The 21,922-nt window shown below is 47.5% G+C and overlaps 1 protein-coding gene across 1 annotated transcript in view; it reads left to right on the forward strand.

Annotated features, from left to right (window-relative positions):
- The window catches only part of LOC120060218 (protein ELYS-like), a 52,867-nt gene that overhangs the window by 11,072 nt on the left and 19,873 nt on the right, over positions 1-21,922 (forward strand). The window contains exons 8-30 of the mRNA XM_039009369.1: positions 247-397; positions 2,239-2,371; positions 2,611-2,792; positions 2,928-2,989; positions 4,518-4,646; positions 6,353-6,443; positions 6,677-6,766; positions 7,031-7,171; positions 15,207-15,311; positions 15,511-15,607; positions 16,214-16,337; positions 16,517-16,573; positions 16,813-16,959; positions 17,915-18,105; positions 18,224-18,368; positions 18,502-18,633; positions 18,839-18,986; positions 19,134-19,284; positions 19,421-19,513; positions 19,763-19,919; positions 20,177-20,395; positions 20,535-21,354; positions 21,809-21,914. Coding sequence (XP_038865297.1) covers positions 247-397; positions 2,239-2,371; positions 2,611-2,792; positions 2,928-2,989; positions 4,518-4,646; positions 6,353-6,443; positions 6,677-6,766; positions 7,031-7,171; positions 15,207-15,311; positions 15,511-15,607; positions 16,214-16,337; positions 16,517-16,573; positions 16,813-16,959; positions 17,915-18,105; positions 18,224-18,368; positions 18,502-18,633; positions 18,839-18,986; positions 19,134-19,284; positions 19,421-19,513; positions 19,763-19,919; positions 20,177-20,395; positions 20,535-21,354; positions 21,809-21,914 — 3,671 coding nt within the window. The remainder of the gene's footprint in view (positions 1-246; positions 398-2,238; positions 2,372-2,610; positions 2,793-2,927; positions 2,990-4,517; positions 4,647-6,352; positions 6,444-6,676; positions 6,767-7,030; positions 7,172-15,206; positions 15,312-15,510; positions 15,608-16,213; positions 16,338-16,516; positions 16,574-16,812; positions 16,960-17,914; positions 18,106-18,223; positions 18,369-18,501; positions 18,634-18,838; positions 18,987-19,133; positions 19,285-19,420; positions 19,514-19,762; positions 19,920-20,176; positions 20,396-20,534; positions 21,355-21,808; positions 21,915-21,922) is intronic.

Genomic DNA, 21,922 nt, shown 5'->3' on the forward strand with positions numbered 1-21,922 from the left:
CAACTGCATGTTCAGTGTCAAGTGTTTGGACCGCGATTGTAGTGTTAAAGCTCAAAAGCTTGCTGGTTTCCAACAGTTCTTCTCAATGTTTCAGTCCTGAAGATGTCATTTAGTCATCTATTATGCCCAACCATATTTATTTCTTACTAACATGTGGTGCTTTCACTGCTTTGAGACCTTTAAATCTTTCCACTCGTGCTGTATTAACGTTAATCGTCTCTCCCCCTCCGTCTCCTTCTCTCCTAGGGTCTGGAGTACTGTGAGGAACGGTACAGTCAGGAGCTGAGCAGCACAGCCTTCCCCCTGAGGGCTCAGGCCACCAACACCCGCCTGCTCAGCTGCCAGACCATCGAGAAGTTCCGACACCATCCTGACAGAGACGACAGCATGAACGAAGGTACCTTTTCCTTCATCTCAACTCAAATCTTTTCAGGATTATATTGGTGTCTAAGTGACCAGAAAACCACAAAAAAATGGCATGTGTTCTTTATTACCTACGTGGGTGGTATTCACTTACTAGACACCAAACAGACCGAAAAGGAGTGGGGATACCTGAACTTGTCTAACAGGAAATGCACGTTTGTTTTCCTTTGCAAAATTATTTGCCACAGTGTGCTTTAATGAATGCGACCCCGGAGCGAAAAGGATTTACAGTTGAAGTCGGAAGTTTACATACACCTTAGCCAAATACATTTAAACTCAGTTTTTCACAATTCCTGACATTTAATCCTAGTAAAAATTCCCTGTCTTAGGTCAGTTAGGATCACCACTTTATTTTAAGAATGTGAAATGTCAGAATAATAGTAGAGAAAATGATTTATTTCAGCTTTTATTTATTTCATCACATTCCCAATGGGTTAGAAGTTTACATACACTCAATTAGTATTTGGTAGCATTGCCTTTAAATTGTTTAACTTGGGTCAAATGTTTCGGGTAGCCTTCCACAAGCTTCCCACAACAAGTTGGCTGAATTTGGGCACATTCCTCCTGACAGAGCTGGTGTAACTGAGTCAGGTTTGTAGGCCTCCTTGCTCACACACGCTTTTTCAGTTCTGCCCACAAATTTTCTATGGGATTGAGGTCAGGGCTTTGTGATGGCCACTCAAATACCTCAACTTTGTTGTCCTTAAGCCATTTTGCCACATCTTTGGAAGTATGCTTGGGGTCATTGTCCATTTGGAAGACCCATTTGCGACCACGCTTTAACTTCCTGACTGATGTCTTGAGATGTTGCTTCAATATATCAACATTATTTTCCTCCCTCATGATGACATCTATTTTGTGATGTTCACCAGTCCCTCCTGTCTCAAAGCACCCCCACAACATGATGCTGCCGCCACCCCCGTGCTTCACGGTTGGGATGGTGTTTTTCGGCTTGCAAGCCTCCCCCTTTTTCCTCCAAACATAACGATGGTCATTATGGCCAAATCGTTCTATTTTGTTTCATCAGACCAGAGGACATTTCTACAAAAAGTACAATCTTTGTCCCCATGTACAGTTGCAAACCGTAGTCTGGATTTTTTATGGCGGTTTTGGAGCAGTGGCTTCTTCCTTGCTGACCAAGGAGCACTTTTTGCACCAAAGTACGTTCATCTCTAGGAGACAGAACGCGTCTCTTTCCTGAGCGGTATGATGGCTGCGTGGTCCCATGATATTTATACTTGCGTACTATTGTTTGTACAGATGAACGTGGTACCTTCAGGCATTTGGAAATTGCTCTCAAGGATGAACCAGACTTGTGGAGGTCTACAATTTATTTTCTGACGTCTTGGCTGATTTCTTTAGATTTTCCCATGATGTCAAGCAAAAAGGCACTGAGTTCGAAGGTAGGCCTTGAAATACATCCACAGGTACACCTCCAATTGACTCAAATGATGTCAATTAAGCCTAACAGAAGCTTTTAAAGACATGACATCATTTTCTGGAATTTTTCAAGCTGTTTAAAGGCACAGTCAACTTAGTGTATGTAAACTTCTGACCCACTGGAATTGTGAAATAATCTGTATGTAAACAATTGTTGGGAAAATGACTTGTGTCAAGCACAAAGCAGATGTTCTAACCGACTTGCCAAAACTATAGTTTGTTAACAAGAAATTTGTGTAATGGTTGAAAAAAGAGTTTTAATGACCCCAACCTAAGTGTATGTAAGCTTCCGACTTCAACTGTTTGTGGTGCTTGCTCTTTCGTTGTTGTGGTCACTGCTTGTACTAAGGCATTCTCTCCTTTCTCCCACGTCAGTTGCGTCTCCAGACACCAGCGTGTCCATTTTCAGCTGGCAGGTGAAGGCCTACGGACAGGGCAACCCCTCCACTTACATCGGCGTCTTTGACATCAACAGATGGTACCATGCACAGATGCCTGACTCTCTGAGGTAACATTCTGACATAAATATCCCATCAACAGCCGCCTAAATTGCATGGTGTGTCCAATTTCCCCGAATACCAGGTGTTTATCAATCAGGTTATTTATTCATTTATGAATGTAGTTGGTTTCGATTTGTTTTACAAACAAGTCTACTTTTTGGGGGGGGGGGGGTGTTGATGGGAAATAATTTTTGGGGTCGATAGAAAGATTTTACATGAATATGAAACCAACGTGTGTGTGTGTCAGAACGGGGGAGTCTTTGCGCAGCTGTCCCTACCTGGCCGTGTGGTCTCTGGATTCGGTGGTGGAGATGACGTCACCCTGCCCCCTGTTGGACGTCCTGGTGCACGAGCGCAGCCTGAGCCGCGGCCTGCCCTACACCTGCCCCCCGCCAGAACAGTTCTTCAAACCCACCACATACAACTTTGGCAAGTTGGACACACAATGCAAGCCTTTTCACACAACACCCTGAGCAAATAGAAATACATTTAGCTCTTTAAACCCATTCAGATAAGTTTTGTAAATGTTGTCATGACTTGGTAATTTGTTTTTCCTTGGAACAGATGCAACCTGTTTGCTCAACACTGGTATTGTGCACTTAACTTGCTCTGGGTATCAGAAAGAGGTGAGTTTATTTTCTCCATCTGTATCTTTGCAAAGATAGTTATAGTGCATGCGGAAAGTATTCAGACCCCTTGACTTTTTCCACATTTTGTTATTTTACAGCCTTATTCTGAAATGTATTAAATTAAAGATTTTCTTCATCAATCGACACAATACCTCAATGACAAAGCAAAAACGGGTGTTTTGACGTTTGCAAATTTATGTTAAAAAAATAACTTTATTTACATAAGTATTCAAACCCTTTGCTATGAGACTCGAAATTGAGCTCAGGTGCATCCTGTTTCCATTGATCATCCTTGATGTTTTTTTCAACTTGATTGTGAAGTCCACCTGTGGTAAATTCAATTGATTGGACATGATTTTGAAAGGCACACACCTGTCTATATAAGGTCCCACAGTTGACAGTCCATGTCAGAGCAAAAACCAAGCCATGAGGTCGAAGAAATTGTCCGTAGAGGTCCGAGACAGGATTGTGTCGGCATTGATCTGGGGAAAGGTACCAAAAATGTCTGCAGCATTGAAGGTCCCCAAGAACACAGTGGCCTCCATCATTCTTAAATGGAAGAAGTTTGAAACCAACAAGACTCTTCCTAGAGCTGGCTGCCCGGCCAAACTGAGCAATCAGGAGACGAGGGCCTTGGTCAGGGATGTGAGCAAGAACCCGATGGTCACTCTGATAGAGCTCCGGAGTCCCTCTGTGGAGATGGTTTTCCTTCTTGAAGGTTCTCCCATCTCTGCAGCACTCCACCAATCAGTCCTTTATGGTAGAGTGACCAGAGAGAAGCCACTCCTCAGTAAAAGGCACATGACAGCCTGCTTGGAGTTTGTCAAAAGGCACCTAAAGGACTCTGACAATGAAACAAGATTTTCTGGTCTAATGAAACTAAGATTTAACTTTTGGCCTGAATGCCAAGCGTCACGTCTGGAGGAAACCTGGCACCATCCCTACGGTGAAGCATGGTGGTGACAGCATCATGCTGTGGGGATGTTTTTGAGCGGCAGGGACTGGGAGACTAGTCAGGATCGAGGGAAAGATGAATGGAGCAAAGTACAGAGAGATCCTTGATGAAAACCTGCTCCAGAGCGCTCAGGACCTCAGACTGGGTTGAATGTTCACCTTCCAACAGGACAGCGACCCAAAGCACACGGCCAAGTCAACGCAGGTGTGGCTTCAGTACAAGTCTCTGAATGTCCTTGAGTGGCCCAGCCAGAGCCCGGACTTGAACTCGATAGAACATCTCTGGAGAGACCTGAAAATAGCTGTGCAGCAACACACCCCATCCAACTTGAGAGCTTGAGAGGATCTGCAGAGAAGAATGGGAGAAACTCCCCAAATACAGGTGTGCCAAGCTTGTAGCTTGTTTTTTCTATGTCATTATGGGGTATTGTGTGTAGATTGATGAGGGGAGGAAATGATTTAATCCATTTTTGAACAAGGCTGTATTGTATCTTTCCGAATGCACTGTACATGTGGCCATACAGCAGGATGTTATCTTGTGAATCACATTAACTCTCTCTTGCTGTCTCAGACTCTGAGCTACTTGAAAAAGGCTGCTCCCTGCTCCAGTGATGTCATCTCAAACGGCTACTCCCGCTGCCTGATGTCTGGCCTGCTCTCTTCTCGCCTGGCCGACGTGCAGCCCTCCAGCCTCTCTCAGGTACACACACAGCTTCTGAGAGGGTGACGGTTATTCCTTTTTGCTGTACAAACTTTCCAGTGTCTAAAGGTTAAGGACTATTTTATATACACTGCTCAAAAAAATAAAGGGAACACTAAAATAACACATCCTAGATCTGAATGAATGAAATATTCTTATTAAATACTTTTTTCTTTACATAGTTGAATGTGCTGACAACAATCACACAAAAATGATCAATGGAAATCAAATTTATCAACCCATGGAGGTCTGGATTTGGAGTCACACTCAAAATTAAAGTGGAAAACCACACTACAGGCTCATCCAACTTTGATGTAATGTCCTTAAAACAAGTCAAAATGAGGCTCAGTCGTGTGTGTGGCCTCCACGTGCCTGTATGACCTCCCTACAACGCCTGGGCATGCTCCTGATGAGGTGGCGGATGGTCTCCTGAGGGATCTCCTCCCAGACCTGGACTAAAGCATCCGCCAACTCCTGGACAGTCTGTGGTGCAACGTGGCGTTGGTGGATGGAGCGAGACATGATGTCCCAGATGTGCTCAATTGGATTCAGGTCTGGGGAACGGGCGGGCCAGTCCATAGCATCAATGCCTTCCTCTTGCAGGAACTGCTGACACACTCCAGCCACATGAGGTCTAGCATTGTCTTGCATTAGGAGGAACCCAGGGCCAACCGCACCAGCATATGGTCTCACAAGGGGTCTGAGGATCTCATCTCGGTACCTAATGGCAGTCAGGCTACCTCTGGCGAGCACATGGAGGGCTATGCGGCCCCACAAATAAATGCCACCCCACACCATGACTGACCCACCGCCAAACCGGCCATGCTGGAGGATGTTGCATGCAGCAGAACGTTCTCCACGGCGTCTCCAGACTGTCACGTCTGTCACATGTACATGTGAACCTGCTTTCATCTGTGAAGAGCACAGGGCGCCAGTGGCGAATTTGCCAATCTTGGTGTTCTCTGGCAAATGCCAAACGTCCTGCACGGTGTTGGGCTGTAAGCACAACCCCCACCTGTGGACGTCGGGCCCTCATACCACCCTCATGGAGTCTGTTTCTGACCGTTTGAGCAGACACATGCACATTTGTGGCCTGCTGGAGGTAATTTTGCATGGCTCTGGCAGTGCTCCTCCTTGCACAAAGGCGGAGGTAGCGGTCCTGCTGCTGGGTTGTTGCCCTCCTACGGCCTCCTCCACGTCTCCTGATGTACTGGCCTGTCTCCTGGTAGCGCCTCCATGCTCTGGACACTACGCTGACAGACACAGCAAACCTTTTTGCCACAGCTCGCATTGATGTGCCATCCTGGATGAACTGCATTACCTGAGCCACTTGTGTGGGTTGTAGACTCCGTCTCATGCTACCACTAGAGTGAGAGCACCGCCAGCATTCAAAAGTGACCAAAACATCAGCCAGGAAGCATAGGAACTGAGAAGTGGTCTGTGGTCACCACCTGCAGAATCACTCCTTTATTGGGGGTGTCTTGCTAATTGCCTATAATTTCCACCTGTTGTCTATTCCATTTGCACAACAGCATGTGAAATTTATTGTCAATCAGTGTTGCTTCCTAAGTGGACAGTTTGATTTCACAGAAGTGTGATTGACTTGGAGTTACATTGTGTTGTTTAAGTGTTCCCTTTATTTTTTTGAGCAGTGTATGTGAATGCATTAGCTCAATGTGCCGAACTCTCTCCCTCCCTCTGGTCAGGAAGAGCAGTTGGACGCCATTTTGTCTACAGCCATAGAGACCAGCTCCTTGGGCCTGATCACCAGCTGTATCAAGCAGTGGACTGCTGAGGGTGAGACACTGCATAACAACACTGGCACCCTGTTATTTAGATCAACCCTGGCTTCATCTCCTCTACTACATGTACACTGATCCGAACACACACAACAGGGGAATCACTTTCAGATATTCACATCCTCGCAGATAGAGGAAATGAGACGAGGTGACACAGCCAGTTTTGGTTATTGAGATGCACCCCTAGATTGGATTTCTCTCTAATGTAAAATGGTGGTGTTGGCTTCACAGAGCAACCAGGCTCTGCGGTGAACCTGCGCTACATTCTGGAGTGGGCCTGGGACAAGGTGGTTCACACCAAGGAGCAGCTGGATGGCATATGTGAGTGTTTCCTACCACAGTGATCAGCATGACACTGTCAACACCTTGTTGATCTTCTGGTTTACATTAAAAAGAATACTCATGGCTGCGTATTTGGTTGGTAACTGTAGCAACTTGCAGCTGTGTTGTAATGTGATTTCTTCAAGCATTTTTGGATTTGATATGTTTTCCTAGGGCAATAGATTTTCTTACAAGTGAGGAGGTCCAGCAATCGGGACTGTGTTTTCTGATTTCCATCTGCCCTTATTCTTTGTCTCCCCCCAGGTGCTCCCCTGTTTGACAGCTCGTCTAACTTCACGGACTCCCCGACCCTTCAGCTGCTGCAGCACAGCCAGAGGCTACTGGGGAACCTGAGCACCATCTTCCACTGTCTGCTCAGAGAGGCACAGGAACTCACTCAGCGAGGTGAAGCCTAATTCAGACAAGGGGCACCGTTGCAAGGAGGCTTATTTATTTCAACGTTGAAGCACTGGTCGTTGACCGAGCAGAGCGGCTTGCGGTGCGCATGCACCTGAATACCACTTTGCTTCTGTAGAGAAAATGTACAAAATATCAATATTTTGAGAGGCAGAGAGGGGGTTCACATTAGTTTCTTGGTTGGTGGCTTTCACTCCCTGTGGTTAGAGCCATTAACACACCCTTTACTAAAATGGCGCTAGAGAAGAAGGCTGACGTTCTACGTGTCCCCAACCAATTGTTTTTTTGTTTATTTGCATTTGTAACATTTTTAAACTTATTTTGTACATAATGTTGCCGCTACCGTCTCTTATCACCGAAAATAACTTCTGGACATCAGGACTGCAATTACTCACCACGGACTGGCAGAATCCTTTTTTTTTTTTTTTCTTTTTTTTTGCGAGTCTGATGAGCCCGAAGTGAACGATATACTGCTTTCTCGGAACAGGCCCAGATCCCCGTGATTTGTGTGAAGAGGAGGCGGAGAAAAAGGGGCCAGAGGGCAGGTTGCCTTCTGAGAATTTGTAGGCGATCGAATAAACCCCCAACTTCCTTCCATTCTGCTATCAAACGTGCCGTCTTTGGAGAATATAATTGATGATTTACGAGGAAGTTTAAACTACCAATGGGACATTCAAAACTGTAATCTTATGCTTCACGGAGTCGTGGCTGAACGACGACACTATCAACATACAGCTGGCTGGTTATATGACGTACCGGCAGGATAGAACAGCGGCGTTTGGTTAGAAAAGGGGCGGCGGGGTATGTATTTTTGTAAACAGCTGGTGCACGATATCGAAGGAAGTCTCGAGCTATTGCTCGCCTGAGGTAGAGTTTCTTATGATAATCTGTAGACCACACTACCTACCGAGAGAGTTTTCATCTGTTTACATACCACCACAGTCAGAGGCTGGCACTGAGATAGTATTGAATGAGTTGTATTCCGCCATAAGCAAACAAGAAAACGCTCACCCAGAGGCGGCGCTCCTAGTAGCCGGGAACTTTAATGCAGGGAAACTTTGATTGGTTTTACCATATTTCTATCAGCATGTTAAATGTGCAACCAGAGGATAATAAACTCTGGACTGTAATTTCTCCACACACAGAGACGCATACAAAGCTCCTCCCTCAGCCCTCCATTTGGCAAATCTGACCATAATTCTATCCTCCTGCTTACAAGCAAAAATTAAAGCAGGAAGCATCAGTGACTAGATCAATAAAAAAGTGGTCAGATGAAGCAGATGCTAAGCTACAGGACTGTTTTGCTAGCACAGACTGGAATATGTTCCGGGATTCCTCCGATGACATTGAGAAGTACGCCACATCAGTCATTGGCTTCATCAATAAGTGCATCGATGACGTCCTCCCCACAGTGACCGACCGTACATACCCCAACCAGAAGCCATGGATTACAGGCAATATCCGCACCGAGCTAAATGCTAGAGCTGCCGCTTTCAAGGAGCAGGACTCAAAACCTGGAAGCTTATAAGAAATCCCGCTATGCCCTCCGACGAACCATCAAACAGGCAAAGCGTCAATACAGGACTAAGATCGAATCGTACTACACCAGCTCTGATGCTCGTCGGATGTGGCAGGGCTTGCAAACCATTACTGACTTCAAAGGGAAACACTGCCAAGAGCTGCCCAGTGACACAAGCCTACCAGACGAGCTGAACTACTTCTATGCTCGCTTCGAGGCAAATAACACTGAAACATGCATGAGAGCCCCAGCTGTTCCAGAAGACTGTAATCACGCTCTCTGCAGCCGATGCATGTAAGCAGGTCAAACAGGTCAAAATTCACAAGGCCGCAGGGCCAGAAGGATTACCAGGATGTGTACTCAAAGCATGCGCTGACCAACTGGCAAGTGTCTTCACTGACATTTTCAACCTCTCCCTGTCCGAGTCTGTAAAACCAACATGTTTTAAGCAGACCACCACAGTGCCCTCATAGCTCATCAATAAGCTAAGGACCCTGGGACTAAACACCTCCCTCTGCAACATGATCCTGGGCTTCCCCCAGGTGGTAAGGGTAGGTAACAACACACCTGCCACGCTGATCCTCAACACAGGGGCCCCTCCCTCCTGTACTCCCTTTTCACTCATGACTGCACTGCCTGGCACGACTCCAACACCATTAAGTTTGCCGATGACACAACAATGGTAGGCCTGATCAACGACGAGACAGCCTATAGGGAGGAGGTCAGAGACCTGGCCCTGTGGTACCAGGACAACAACCTCTCCCTCAACGTGATCAAGACAAAGGCGATGATTTTGGACTGCAGGAAAAAGACGACCGAGCACACCCCATTCTCATCAACGGGGCTGCAGTGGAGCAGTTTGAGAGCTTCAAGTTCCTTGGTGTCCACATCACCAACAAACTAACATGGTCCAAGCACACCAAGAAAGTCGTGAACAGGTCACGACAAAACCTATTCCCCCTCAGGAGACTGAAAATATTTGGCATGGGTCCTCAGATCCCCAAGTTCTACAGCTGCACCATCGAGAGCATCCTGACTGTTTGCATCACTGCCTAGTATGGCAATTGCTCGGCCGCAAGGCACTACGGAGGGTAGTGCGACTGACCTAGTACATCACTGGGGACAAGCTTCCTGCCATCCAGGACCAAAAATGCTAGGCAGTGTCAGAGGAAGGCCCTATAAATTGTCAATGACTCCAGCCACCCTAGTCGTAGACTTGGATCGAAGATGGTGTAGCAGTCGGACATGCGTTTGTCTTGGTCTGCGTAAATAATAGTTTTCCTCGTTTTTTCCCGTATATATTTTAATTTCACTTTCCATCTACGGACTGAGTATACTCTTCTGCAACATGCCTCACCCAATGTGGTATGGATCTACTATTTTTATACTTTAGAACCGGAACCCCCATCAGAAGCTAGTCAGCTAACTAGCTACTAGCTAGTGGTCAGTTAGCCACTGCTAGCGGTCTTCAACGTTAACTCGGACACCAGCCAGCTTCAGCTCGGTCAATATCAAATCAAATGTATTTATATAGCCCTTCTTACATCAGCTGATATCTCAAAGTGCTGTACAGAAACCCAGCCTAAAACCCCAAACAGCAAGCAATGCAGGTGTAGAAGCACTGTGGCTAGGAAAAACTCCCTAGAAAAGACAAAACCTAGGAAGAAACCTAGAGAGGAACCAGGCTATGAGGGGTGGCCAGTCCTCTTCTGGCTGTGCCAGGTGGAGATTATAACAGAACATGGCCAAGATGTTCAAATGTTCATAAATGACCAGCATTGTCAAATAATAATAATCACAGTGAACAGGTTAGGGTTCCATAGCCGCAGGCAGAGCAGTTGAAACTGGAGCAACAGCACGGTCAGGTGGACTGGCGACAACAAGGAGTCATCATGCCAGGTAGTCCTGAGGTATGGTCCTAGGGCTCAGGTCCTCAGAGAGAAAGAAAGAGAGAATTAGAGAGAGCATACTTAAATTCACACACGACACCGGTTAAGACAGGAGAAATACTCCAGATATAACAGACTGTCCCTAGCCCCCCGACACACAAACTACTGCAGCATAAATACTGGAGGCTGAGACAGGAGGGGTCTGGAGACACTGTGGCCCCATCCGATGATACCCCTGGACAGGGCCAAACAGGCAGGATATAACCCCACCCACTTTGCCAAAGCACAGCCCCCACACCACTAGAGGGATATCTTCAACCACCAACCATCCTGAGACAAAGCCGAGTATAGCCCACAAAGATCTCCGCCACGGCACAACCCAAGGGGTGGCGCCAACCCAGACAGGAAGACCATGTCAGTGACTCAACCCACTCAGGTGACGCACCCCTCCTAGGGACGGCATGGAAGAGCACCAGTAAGCCAATGACTCATCCCCTGTAATAGGGTTAGAGGCAGAGAATCCCAGTGGAGAGAGGGGAACCGGCCAGGCAGAGACAGCAAGGGCGGTTCGTTGCTCCAGAGCCTTTCCGTTCCCCTTCACACTCCTGGGCCAGACTACACTCAATCATATGACCTACTGAAGAGATGAGTCTTCAGTAAAGTCTTAAAGGTTGAGACCGAGTCTGCGTCTCTCACATGGGTAGGCAGACCATTCCATAAAAACGGAGCTCTATAGGAGAAAGCCCTGCCTCCAGCTGTTTGCTTAGAAATTCTAGGGACAATTAGGAGGCCTGCGTTTTGTGACCGTAGCGTATGTGTAGGTATGTACGGCAGGACCAAATCGGAAAGATGGGTAGGAGCAAGCCCATGTAATGCTTTGTAGGTTAGCAGTAAAACCTTGAAATCAGCCCTTGCCTTAACAGGAAGCCAGTGTAGGGAGGCTAGCACTGGAGTAATATGATCACATTTTTGGGTTCTAGTCAGGATTCTAGCAGCCGTATTTAGCACTAACTGAAGTTTATTTAGTGCTTTATCCGGGTAGCCGGAAAGTAGAGCATTGCAGTAGTCCAACCTAGAAGTAACAAAAGCATGGATACATTTTTCTGCATCATTTTTGGACAGAAAATGTCTAATTTTTGCAATGTTACGTAAATGGAACAAAGCTGTCCTTGAAACAGTCTTGATATGTTTGTCAAAAGAGAGTTCAGGGTCCAGAGTAACGCAGAGGTCCTTCACACAATACCTGCCAGTCTTCACAGCGCGATATCAACCTAGAGCATATCTGACTGCTTTTTCTCTACCACATCTCCGGATTCTTACCGCAAGCTCTGGACCATTACACCGGCTCATCGCAGCTAGCTAGCTGCAATTTGAGTGGCTACTCCTGGCTAATCCCTCTGTCCCAAAGCAAGCACCAGTTAGCCTTGCGCTAGCCTCGAGCTAGGCCCAGCACCCGGCTAGCCGAAGAGGTCTACCAGCTAATTCTTGGTCTACAATGCCTCTTTTGCCAATTGGCCTGGACCATTTATTGCCAACACGGAGCCCCGCCGATCCATCATGACTGGTCTGCCGACATAATCGTCCGAGGTGGTTTCAACAGGCTTTTCCGTTGCGACGTCGCCGAAGACCCATCTGCTAGCCCCGGCCTTACTAGCGTTCTGAATCGCCGTGTCTCCAGCTCGCCTAGCGTAGTAGCGACTCCCTCCCCTATTGCTGCTCATTGGACCCTATGATCACTCGGCTGCACATGCCTCTCCCTAATGTCAATATGCCTTGTCTACTGCTGTTTAGGTTGGTTATTATTGTTTTATTTCACTGTAGAGCCCCCAGACCCACCCTAAATGCCATAGCTAGCTCTTTTGTCCCACTCTCCACACACGCGTAGACCTCACCTGGCTTAACTGGTGCCTCCAGAGATGCAACCACTCTCATCGTCACTCAATGCCAAGGTTTACCTCCACTGTACTCACATCCTACCATACCATTGTCTGTACATTATGCCCTGACTCTATTCTACCACGCCCAGAAATCTGCTCCTTTTAATTCTCTGTTCCCAACGCACTAGACGACCAGTTCTTATTAGCCTTTAGCCGTACCCTTATCCTACTCCTCCTCTGGTCGTCTGGTGATGTAGAGGTTAACCCAGTCCCTGTAGCCCACAGCTATTCCCAAGGCGCTCTCATTTGTTGATTTCTGTAACTGTAAAAGCCTTGGTTTCATGCATGTTAACATCAGAAGCCTCCTCCCTAAGTTTGTTTTATTCACTGGTTTAGCACACTCCGCCAACCTTGATGTCCTAGCAGTGTCTGAATCCTGGCTTAGGAAGGCCACAGAAAATTCTGAAATTTCCATCCCCAACTACAACATTATCCGACAAGATTGAATTGCCGAAGGGGGCGGAGTTAGCCTGCAGAGTTCTGTCATGCTATCCAGGTCTGTGCCCAAACAGTTTGAGCTTCTACTTTTAAAAATCCACCTTTCCAGAAACAAGTCTCTCACCATTGCCGCTTGTTATAGACCACCCTCAGCCCCCAGTGGTGCCCTGGACACCATATGTGAATTGATTGCCCCCCATCTATCTTCAGAGCTCGTGCTGCAAGGTGACCTAAACTGGAATATGCTTAACACCCTGGCCGTCCTACAATCTAAGCTAGATGCCCTCAATCTCACACATAATCAAGGAATTTCCAGGTACAACTCTAAATCCGTAACCATGGGCACCCTCATAGATATCATCCTGACCAACCTGCCCTCTAAATACACCTCTGCTGTCTTCAACCAGGATCTCAGCGATCACTGCCTCATTGCCTGCGTCCGTAATGGGTCCGCGGTCAAACGACCACCCTCATCACTGTCAAATGCTCCCTAAAACACTTCAGCGAGCAGGCCTTTCTAATCGACCTGGCCGGGGTATCCTGGAAGGATATTGACCTCATCCCATCAGTAGAGGATGCCTGGTTGTTCTTTAAAAGTAACTTCCTCACCATCTTAATTAAGCATGCCCCTTTCAAAAAATGTAGAACTAAGAACAGATATTGCCCTTGGTTCACCCCAGACTTGACTGCCCTTGACCAGCACAAAACATCCTGTGGCGTACTGCATTAGCATCGAATAGCCCCCCCGATATGCAACTTTTCAGGGAAGTCAGGAACCAATATACACAGGCAGTTAGGAAAGCAAAGGCTAGCTTTTTCAAACAAATTTGCATCCTGTAGCAGTAATCCCAAAAAGTTTTGGGACACTTAAGTCCATGGAGAATAAGAGCACCTCCTCCCAGCTGCCTGCCCACTGCACTGAGGCTAGGAAACACTGTCACCACCGATAAATCTACGATAATCGAGAATTTCAATAAGCATTTTTCTACGGCTGGCCATGCTTTCCACCTGGCTGCCCCCCCTCTTCTCCTTCACCCAAAGCCAGACAGCTGATGTTCTGAAAGCTGCAAAATCTGGATCCCTACAAATCACCTGGGCTAGACAATCTGGACCCTCTCTTTCTAAAATGATCTGCCGAAATTGTTGCAACCCCTATTACTAGCCTGTTCAACCTCTTTCGTATCGTCTGAGATACCCAAAGATTGGAAAGCTTCAAAGGGGGAGACACTTTAGACCCAAACTGCCTCAGAACTATATCTATCCTACCCTGCCTGCCTTAGTTCTTTGAAAGCAAAGTTGACAGATTACCGACCATTTTGAATCCCACCGTACCTTCTCCAATATGCAATCTGGTTTCCGAGCTGGTCATGGGTGCACCTCAGCCACGCTCAAGGTCCTAAACGACGACATAACCGCCATCGATAAAAGACAATACTGTGCAGCCGTCTTCCTCGACCTGGCCAAGGCTTTCACTCTGTCAATCACTGCATTCTTATTGGCAGACTCAATAGCCTTGGATTCTCAAATGACTGCCTCGCCTGGTTCACCAACTACTTCTCAGATAGAGTTCAGTGTGTCAAATTGGAGGTCCTGTTGTCTGGAACTCTGGCAGTCTCTAAGGGGGTGCCACAGGGATCAATTCTCAGGCTGACTCTTTTCTCTGTATACATCAATGATGTCGCTCTTGCTGCTGGTGATTCTCTGATCCACCTCTACGCAGACAACACCCTTCTGTATACATCTGGCCCTTCTTTGGACACTGTGTTAACGTTCTCTCTGCTAATGCACGGCAAGCAGTACTGGACCGCCAAGTCTAGGTCCAAGAGGCTTCTAAACAGCTTCTACCCCCAAGCCATAAGACTCCTGAACACCTAATCAAATGGTCACCCAGACTGTTATCTATGTATAGTCACTTTAATAACTCTACCTACATATACATATTACCTCAACTAACCGGTGCCCCCGCACAAGCTCTGTGCCAGTACCCCCCTGTATATAGTCTCGCTATTGTTATTTTACTGCTGCTCTTTAATTACTTGTTACTTTTATTTCTTATTCTTGTCTGTATTTTTTAAAACTGCATTGTTGGTTAAGAGCTTGTAAGTAAGCATTTCACTGTGAAGTCTACACCTGTTGTGTTCGGCGCATGTGACTAATAAAATGTCATTTGATTTATGTGCCTCTACATACCATGTTTTGATATGTCAGAATTTGGTGTTGTAATGCAGTTATTTGTGCAGGTCTGCTGGGTCTCATCAATAAGAATCTGGTGTCCAGCCTTATCTCCCAGTACGCCCAGGTGGTCCTCTGGTTCTGTCGGACTGGACTCCTGCCCGAGGGCTCCGGTAAGACCACGTACTGTGGTAGCACTTCTAACATTTGAGTTCAGTCCATATTCCATGCCACCTTTTGGAACATAGACCACTTTCATCATGTACACCAAAAGTAGTGTACGTCATAGGGAATAGGGTGCCATTTCAGATGCAGTGCTAGAGATGTCCACTATTATAGATGTGTAATCGTTTTAATTCCCCTCTCAACCAGGTGACGACGCTGTGCAGATCCCCCGGCCCTTCTACAGCTACTCTGTGAACCAGAACTACTACACCATCCGCAGAGAGGAGCTGCAGCAACTGTCCAAGTGAGTGCTGTTCATATCACCCACAAGAGCTGGTTCAGGACTGATAGTAAAACACATCAACAAGAAGAGATGGGAAAAGTTGAACTTAGTCCCCTCAGTGTCATTCTTCTAAAGATCTGTGTTTTTTTTTTTGTAATGTTGTATACGGTATGGGTGTTTCTCAAAATGCGTACCACTGTGCTCCGAGCACGGGAGCGTTGGGAGTATGAGTCAAAGTATCAAAATGGAGCACGGAGGGTCTTATCGAATGCATACTCCGTTTGTAAGCTTCATCGGAAATGTATGCAAAGAAATATGACGCAACCAATTTAAAAATGATGCAATATGTCTTATTCATCCATTATTTGAGCTGAAGCAAGTATTGTATCTTGATACGTTAATAAATACATGCTGTGTTCATTTTGGCATGTTTACCTTCCTACGTACCGTAGATTGCAACAGAAACACCCTATATTTGGTATGCGTGTCTCATATTAGTGTCCATTTTCCTTAGTGTTCCTACTGTGGAGCCCTACTGTGAAAGACTGTTTTGGGAAACTAATGCATTTCACGTAAGACCACCTCAACCACCATCAATATTTAGAATGAACCATCTGTTCTTCCTAGGGGGAAGTGGTGTGCAGACTGCCTGATGATTGACGGCTTAGTCGCCCAATGCGGTGATCGCTTGGTTGACCTGTGGAAACGAGACGAGGGCGGGACGGGACAGTATCCGCCCCCTACGCTACACGTAAGCATTTGGTACCTGTGCATTCACGCGCACGCAAACACACAGAGCCAAACAAGGATCTAACCTCCTACCTTGAGCACGTACTCTGAATGATTTCCATGGAATTCCATCTAGATGTAGACATAGTATAACAGAAGCTAAAACACACCCAGTGTTGATCTTCTCTCTGCTGTCCACAGGGCCTGCTGGATATTTATCTCCTGGAGAACATAGATGAATCTGCTAAGCACGCCATCGTATCCTTGCTCTGTACTGGGTTCCCTCGCAACCATCTTACTAAGTGTTCATATCAGGGATTTGGTTTGATTTGAAATGCTGTGTCCCGTCCTTACACTCCTAACCCACACAAGTGCCTAGATTTGTGAAATCCACCGAACACATACAGACCCACTCTTCTGCTGACACACACACACACAGAGTATAGTGAGGCAGAACACACTTCTCTCTCTGTGTGAGCCTTGACCCCTTTCCCCAGGTGATCTACCTGTTGTTGGATGTGATGTATTCCTTCCCCAACAAGAGCGGTGGGTCTGTGGAGTCCTTCCCCACTGCCTTCGCCATCCCCATCGGCCTGGTCAAACTGGTGCAGGGATTCTGGCTGCTGGACCACCACGACCACCAGGTAGATGCGCGCACGTGCACATTTACAGGCCAGACGATACAGGGTTATAACCAGTCACATTTTAGAAGACTGTATATCTGGAAGTTAGCATTTAGTGGAATGTGGAATTTCTAATGTGTACAGTGAGTTATATTTCATAGAATGATTTGTTGGTAGACGGATTACCAGGATGTGTTATCAAAGCATGCGCAGACCAACTGGCAAGTGTCTTGACTGACATTTTCAACCTCTCCCTGACCAAGTCTGTAATACCTACATGTTTCAAAAAGAGCACCATAGTCCCTGTGCCCAAGAAAGCGAAGGTAACCTGCCTAAATGATTATCGCCCCGTAGCACTCATGTCGGTAGCCATGAAGTGCTTTGAAAGGCTGGTCATGGCTTACATCAACACCATCATGCCAGAAACCCTAGACCCACTCCAATTCAACACATCTGTCACGCTGATCCTCAACACTGGGGCCCCTCAGGGGTGTGTGCTTAGTCCCCTCCTGTACTCCCTGTTCACCCACTGCTCGGCATCTGACCGTAAAGCGCCACAGAGGGTAGTGCGTACGGCCCAGTACATCACTGGGGCCAAGCTTCCTGCCATCCAGGACCTCTATACCAGGCGGTGTCAGAGGAAGACCCTAAAAATTGTCAAAGACTCCATCTATGTATAGTCAGTATATAAATTACCTTGACTTACCTGTACCCCTGCACATTGACCCGGTACCCCCTGTATATAGCTTCGTTATTGTTATGTGATTTTCTTTACTTTATTTGTATTTTTACTTATGTTTATATAGTAAATATATACATATTTTTTTTTTCTTGAATTGCATTGTTTAAGGGCTTGTAAGTAATCACATTAAGGTCTACACCTGTTGTATTCGGTGCATGTGACAAATTTGATTTTATAATGGTAGTGATTAAAATGGTTTCCTCCAGTTGACCACTGAACTTTGACCCTCTCCAGAACTCCCTGGAGATGCTGCTGCACCCCACCACCACCCCGTCCCTGTGGGGCTGGCAGCACGATCGCATCCTGCAAGCTCTCATGTGCCAGGGGAAACACGGGATCGCCCTGCGCTACCTCCACATTATGAAGCCCCCCCTCTCTTCCACCGCTCAGGCCCAGCTCTGCCTGGCTGTGCTGCTACACAACAGGTGGCTGTTATAAGTGTGTGTGTGTTTGCTAGCATCCGTGCTAACAGTGACGGCATTGAGTTTTTTCTTTTTTCTTCGTGGTACGGTTAACATGTCTGTGTAACCCCTCTCCGTGTAGGTGTCTGGTGGAGGCCTGGGCCATGCTGAGGCAGCACTCCAACAGGCTGAACACGGAGGAGTTGTTAAGGTTCCTCTACCAGACCTGTCAGGAGCTTGGCCTCATGAAGGAGCTGCTCAAACTGCCCCTGGGTCTGGCTGAACAGGTAGGATGCCTTGTTCCCCCAACTTTCCTTTCTACCAGGGCGAAATCACGACCCTGGCATACTCATCAATAACATTTTGTTTCATGTTGTGACAATCCCATCCCTGAAGATGTATCTGTTTGTGTGTGTGTAGGAGTGCTTGGAGAGGTTCCTGCAGGGTACAGGGGGTCTCCAGAACAGAGAGCTACTGATGATGCACTACCTGCAGCAGGCTAACTACGTCCCCGCCCTGCAGCTCAACCACACCCTCAAGATGAACATGGTGGTACGTACACATGTACATTCTCTTTTATATAAACTCATGGTTTATTTCTACACTTCACCAGTAAACAGAACATATGCTACTATAAATGTTGTGCAGGTTTTAGAAATGTGTCACCCTAACGTGTATTAGTGTTGATATGATGGTTGCATTGTGTAGTGTTGCTGAATTCTGCCGTTTCCATTCCGTTCATATATCTGTTCTCCAGAACGAGAGGGATCCCAAGCTGAAGGAGAGAACTAAAACCAGGAACTCAATCCTGGACCAGTACGGGAAAGTTCTTCCTCGGGTCCAGAGGAAGCTGGCCACGGAAAGAGCTAAGCCATACCACCACCCCTCCACCATCCTCAGAGAGGGTACGTGACCTCATCCCTCCTAGCTGTTGTCGGTGTGTCGAAATGACACACCGACAAGGTTCTTATTACACTGCTCTGTACACGCTTCAAGGTTAGATTTATGTTTTCAGCGTGACCCTTGACTTCGATAATGTGTGTTCTTCTTAGTGTCGCGACCACAGCCGCTGTCGACCATCGCCAAGCGGTCGGCCAATGAGAACGTGCTGACCAGAGCGGCGTTCATCAACAGCGTCCTGTCGAAGATCGAGGAGGTGTGGGTGGGGAAGAACCCCACGCCCCAGTCCTCCCCACTCAAGAGGTGAGACCCCAACCGCCCTGTCCCCAACCCACCCCTATCTGACTAAGATGTAAGTAAGTGGTAAAGATGGGTTTTCCACCCCTGGATTTGATCTGTTCAATTGAGTTGTTTCCCTTCCCCTCTCTACGCCACCCAGCCCCAGGGCAGCCGAGGTGCTCTTCCCCTCCCGGGATCTGCCCGAGGCCTTCGTGGGCACGCCTATCGCCATGGCCTCCAAGAGGAAGTCCAGGTACGACACACACCGAACCTCAACGTGACATAATCCCACCTAACTCAGACTGTCACGTTAATCATACATCCTTGTCAATGAGAGGTTTGGGTGGAAGTTCTAGTTATGTGCATGTTTCTCAAATGTGTACATGTATGTGAGATGAGCTATAAATGACATACCGCTAGTCTTTTGTGTAAGAGGTTTGACATGATGATTTCAATACATGTGACATGCTTTCCTAACCCTTTCTCCTGTCCCTACCCCCAGGGTGCTGGACCTAGTGGTTCACCCCTCTCAAACCACCCCTCCAGAGGGGGCACGACCCCTGCCGACACCCCCCAGGGCAGCCAGCTCCTGGAACCCCCCCAAAAGCATCAACAAGGCTCCCGAGCTCAGCCTGCTGCAGACCCCACAGGTGGTCAAGGTAAGACCCAGACAAAGGGGGAGGGCGTCGACTGTCCCCACTGTCACACATGCTCCCACATCCTAGACACCGATGCTCACTGGCACGATGACTAGAAATCCCCTAGTTTTATAGCTTGGTTGGGAATGAACTCTTAACTCCTACTAGAAGTCACATGTTCCTGAACACCACTGTGGCTGAGACCTAAGCCTGCTGCAGTGGGTTGTCAACTGTGTGTTTGAAACTCCACTGACTGCATGGTTGTTTCTTTCCCGTAGCGAGCGCGAGCCCTGGCAACGTCCGGTCCCTTGTTCTCGGCCTTCACCCCTCAGTCCATCCTGAGGAGCAGCCTGCGCCCCACCCCGGTGGCCACCCCCTCTGCCTCTCCCGGGCGCTCTGTCACCCCCCCACTGCGCCCCAAGGAGAGCCGCATCACCTTCATCGAGGAGACTGCCTCGCCCGAGTCAGAGAAAGGCACCCTCCACTGGAGCAACGGGGTAAGACCACTGGGCCTTATTTAGCAACATAACAGTGGATTTGAGATTTTTTTATTTTGAACAAACAAACTTTTCAGATACTTTACCCTTGTGTACCATGTTAAGGATTTAATTAATTTCTATGTTTTGTTCTCTACAGATCGCAACCGAGAATGAGATTAGCCTGCTGACCAGAGGCTCTCCACTGTCGAAGGCTGGACCTGAGGCCTGGACCTCACACTCTGCTGACTATGATGAGGAAGAGCAGGAAGAGGTGGAGGAAGTGAAGGTGACACATGTGAAGTTCCTGCAACCACCGGTCCGCGAGCTCTCACCAGAGAGGGGAGAGTCTGAGAGTGGCTCCTCTGTCCAAGAGGTCGCTGTGGTAACTGCATTGCCTAGCACGTTGCCAGGACGACTCAGCCTAGGCTTGGAGACGAGCCAGGCCTCTGTCCTTTCAACGGACACCACCCTGGAGTTCCATGATGCACCTCTGCCTGAAGACCTGGAGATGGAGGCGCTTCAACAGCCAGCCAATGAGGTCACAGATGAGGAAGATGATGAAGTGGTGGTTAACCTCAAAACTCAAGCAGTACTGGAAGCCCCACTCTCAGAGGAGGAAGTGCAGCCTGCAGCAGCCAATGAGGTGACTCTCCTCCTGTCACTGGAGGAAGGGCAGAACAAGGACCAGGAAGTAAAGGAAGAGGCGGTCAACAGCGAAGTGGAGCTGGACCAGGAAGTAGGGGAGATGGAGGTCAGCCCTGAACAAGAAGAGCCTAAGGCTGAAAAGGAAGTTGTAGTCCAACCAGGGGTCACAGAGGCAGTAGAACCAACTCCTGACACGGAGGTGGTTGAGAAATCTAAACTTAACAAGGAAGTTATTGATATGCCCAACCATGAGCTTGAGGTGGAGACTGCCAAAGAGGATGAGTCTCAACCCACTGAACCAATGAAACCTGTGGATGCCACGGAACACACTGGTGAGGGTTCCACCCACCTGTGAGGACATCACTCAGCCAGGATCTTACAGCTGCTCCAGTAGACAAATTAAATACATTACATTCATGTCCTGCTTGGTTTCAGCTCTGTGTAGATGGTGTCAAATTATTCAAACCTGTGTAGTCTGAGGCAAAGTGAACACCAAAAATGTGTGTTCAATCAAAAACGTTAATGTTTTTGAGGAACAGTTTAGATTTTTCTCACTGTGCAAAGGCACAACCGTTTGAGGTGATTTAGACTTTGATAATGTACAGAGGGCCTGTGAGGGGGAGCTCAGTGCAGGTAATTCCAACCACAGTGAGATGACGTGACCGAGCTAAACCTAACTGCATCGAAATACTAAGCTTGGAAGAGTTGTACACAGACAGGACTGATCTTGATGCAGTTGATTTTAAACCTACGATGACCTGGTTGAATCCTCTCTTGCTCTTTTAGATCTGGATGAGTTTGTGGAGCGCCACCTGTTTGGCAACGATCTGTCTCCTCCCCTGACCCGCTCGGGCATCCACAAGGCTTCTGACAACTGGACATCCTTCAACAGGTATGTTC

This window comes from Salvelinus namaycush, chromosome 15, assembly GCF_016432855.1.
Source record: "Salvelinus namaycush isolate Seneca chromosome 15, SaNama_1.0, whole genome shotgun sequence".
NCBI classification, from domain to species: domain Eukaryota; kingdom Metazoa; phylum Chordata; class Actinopteri; order Salmoniformes; family Salmonidae; genus Salvelinus; species Salvelinus namaycush.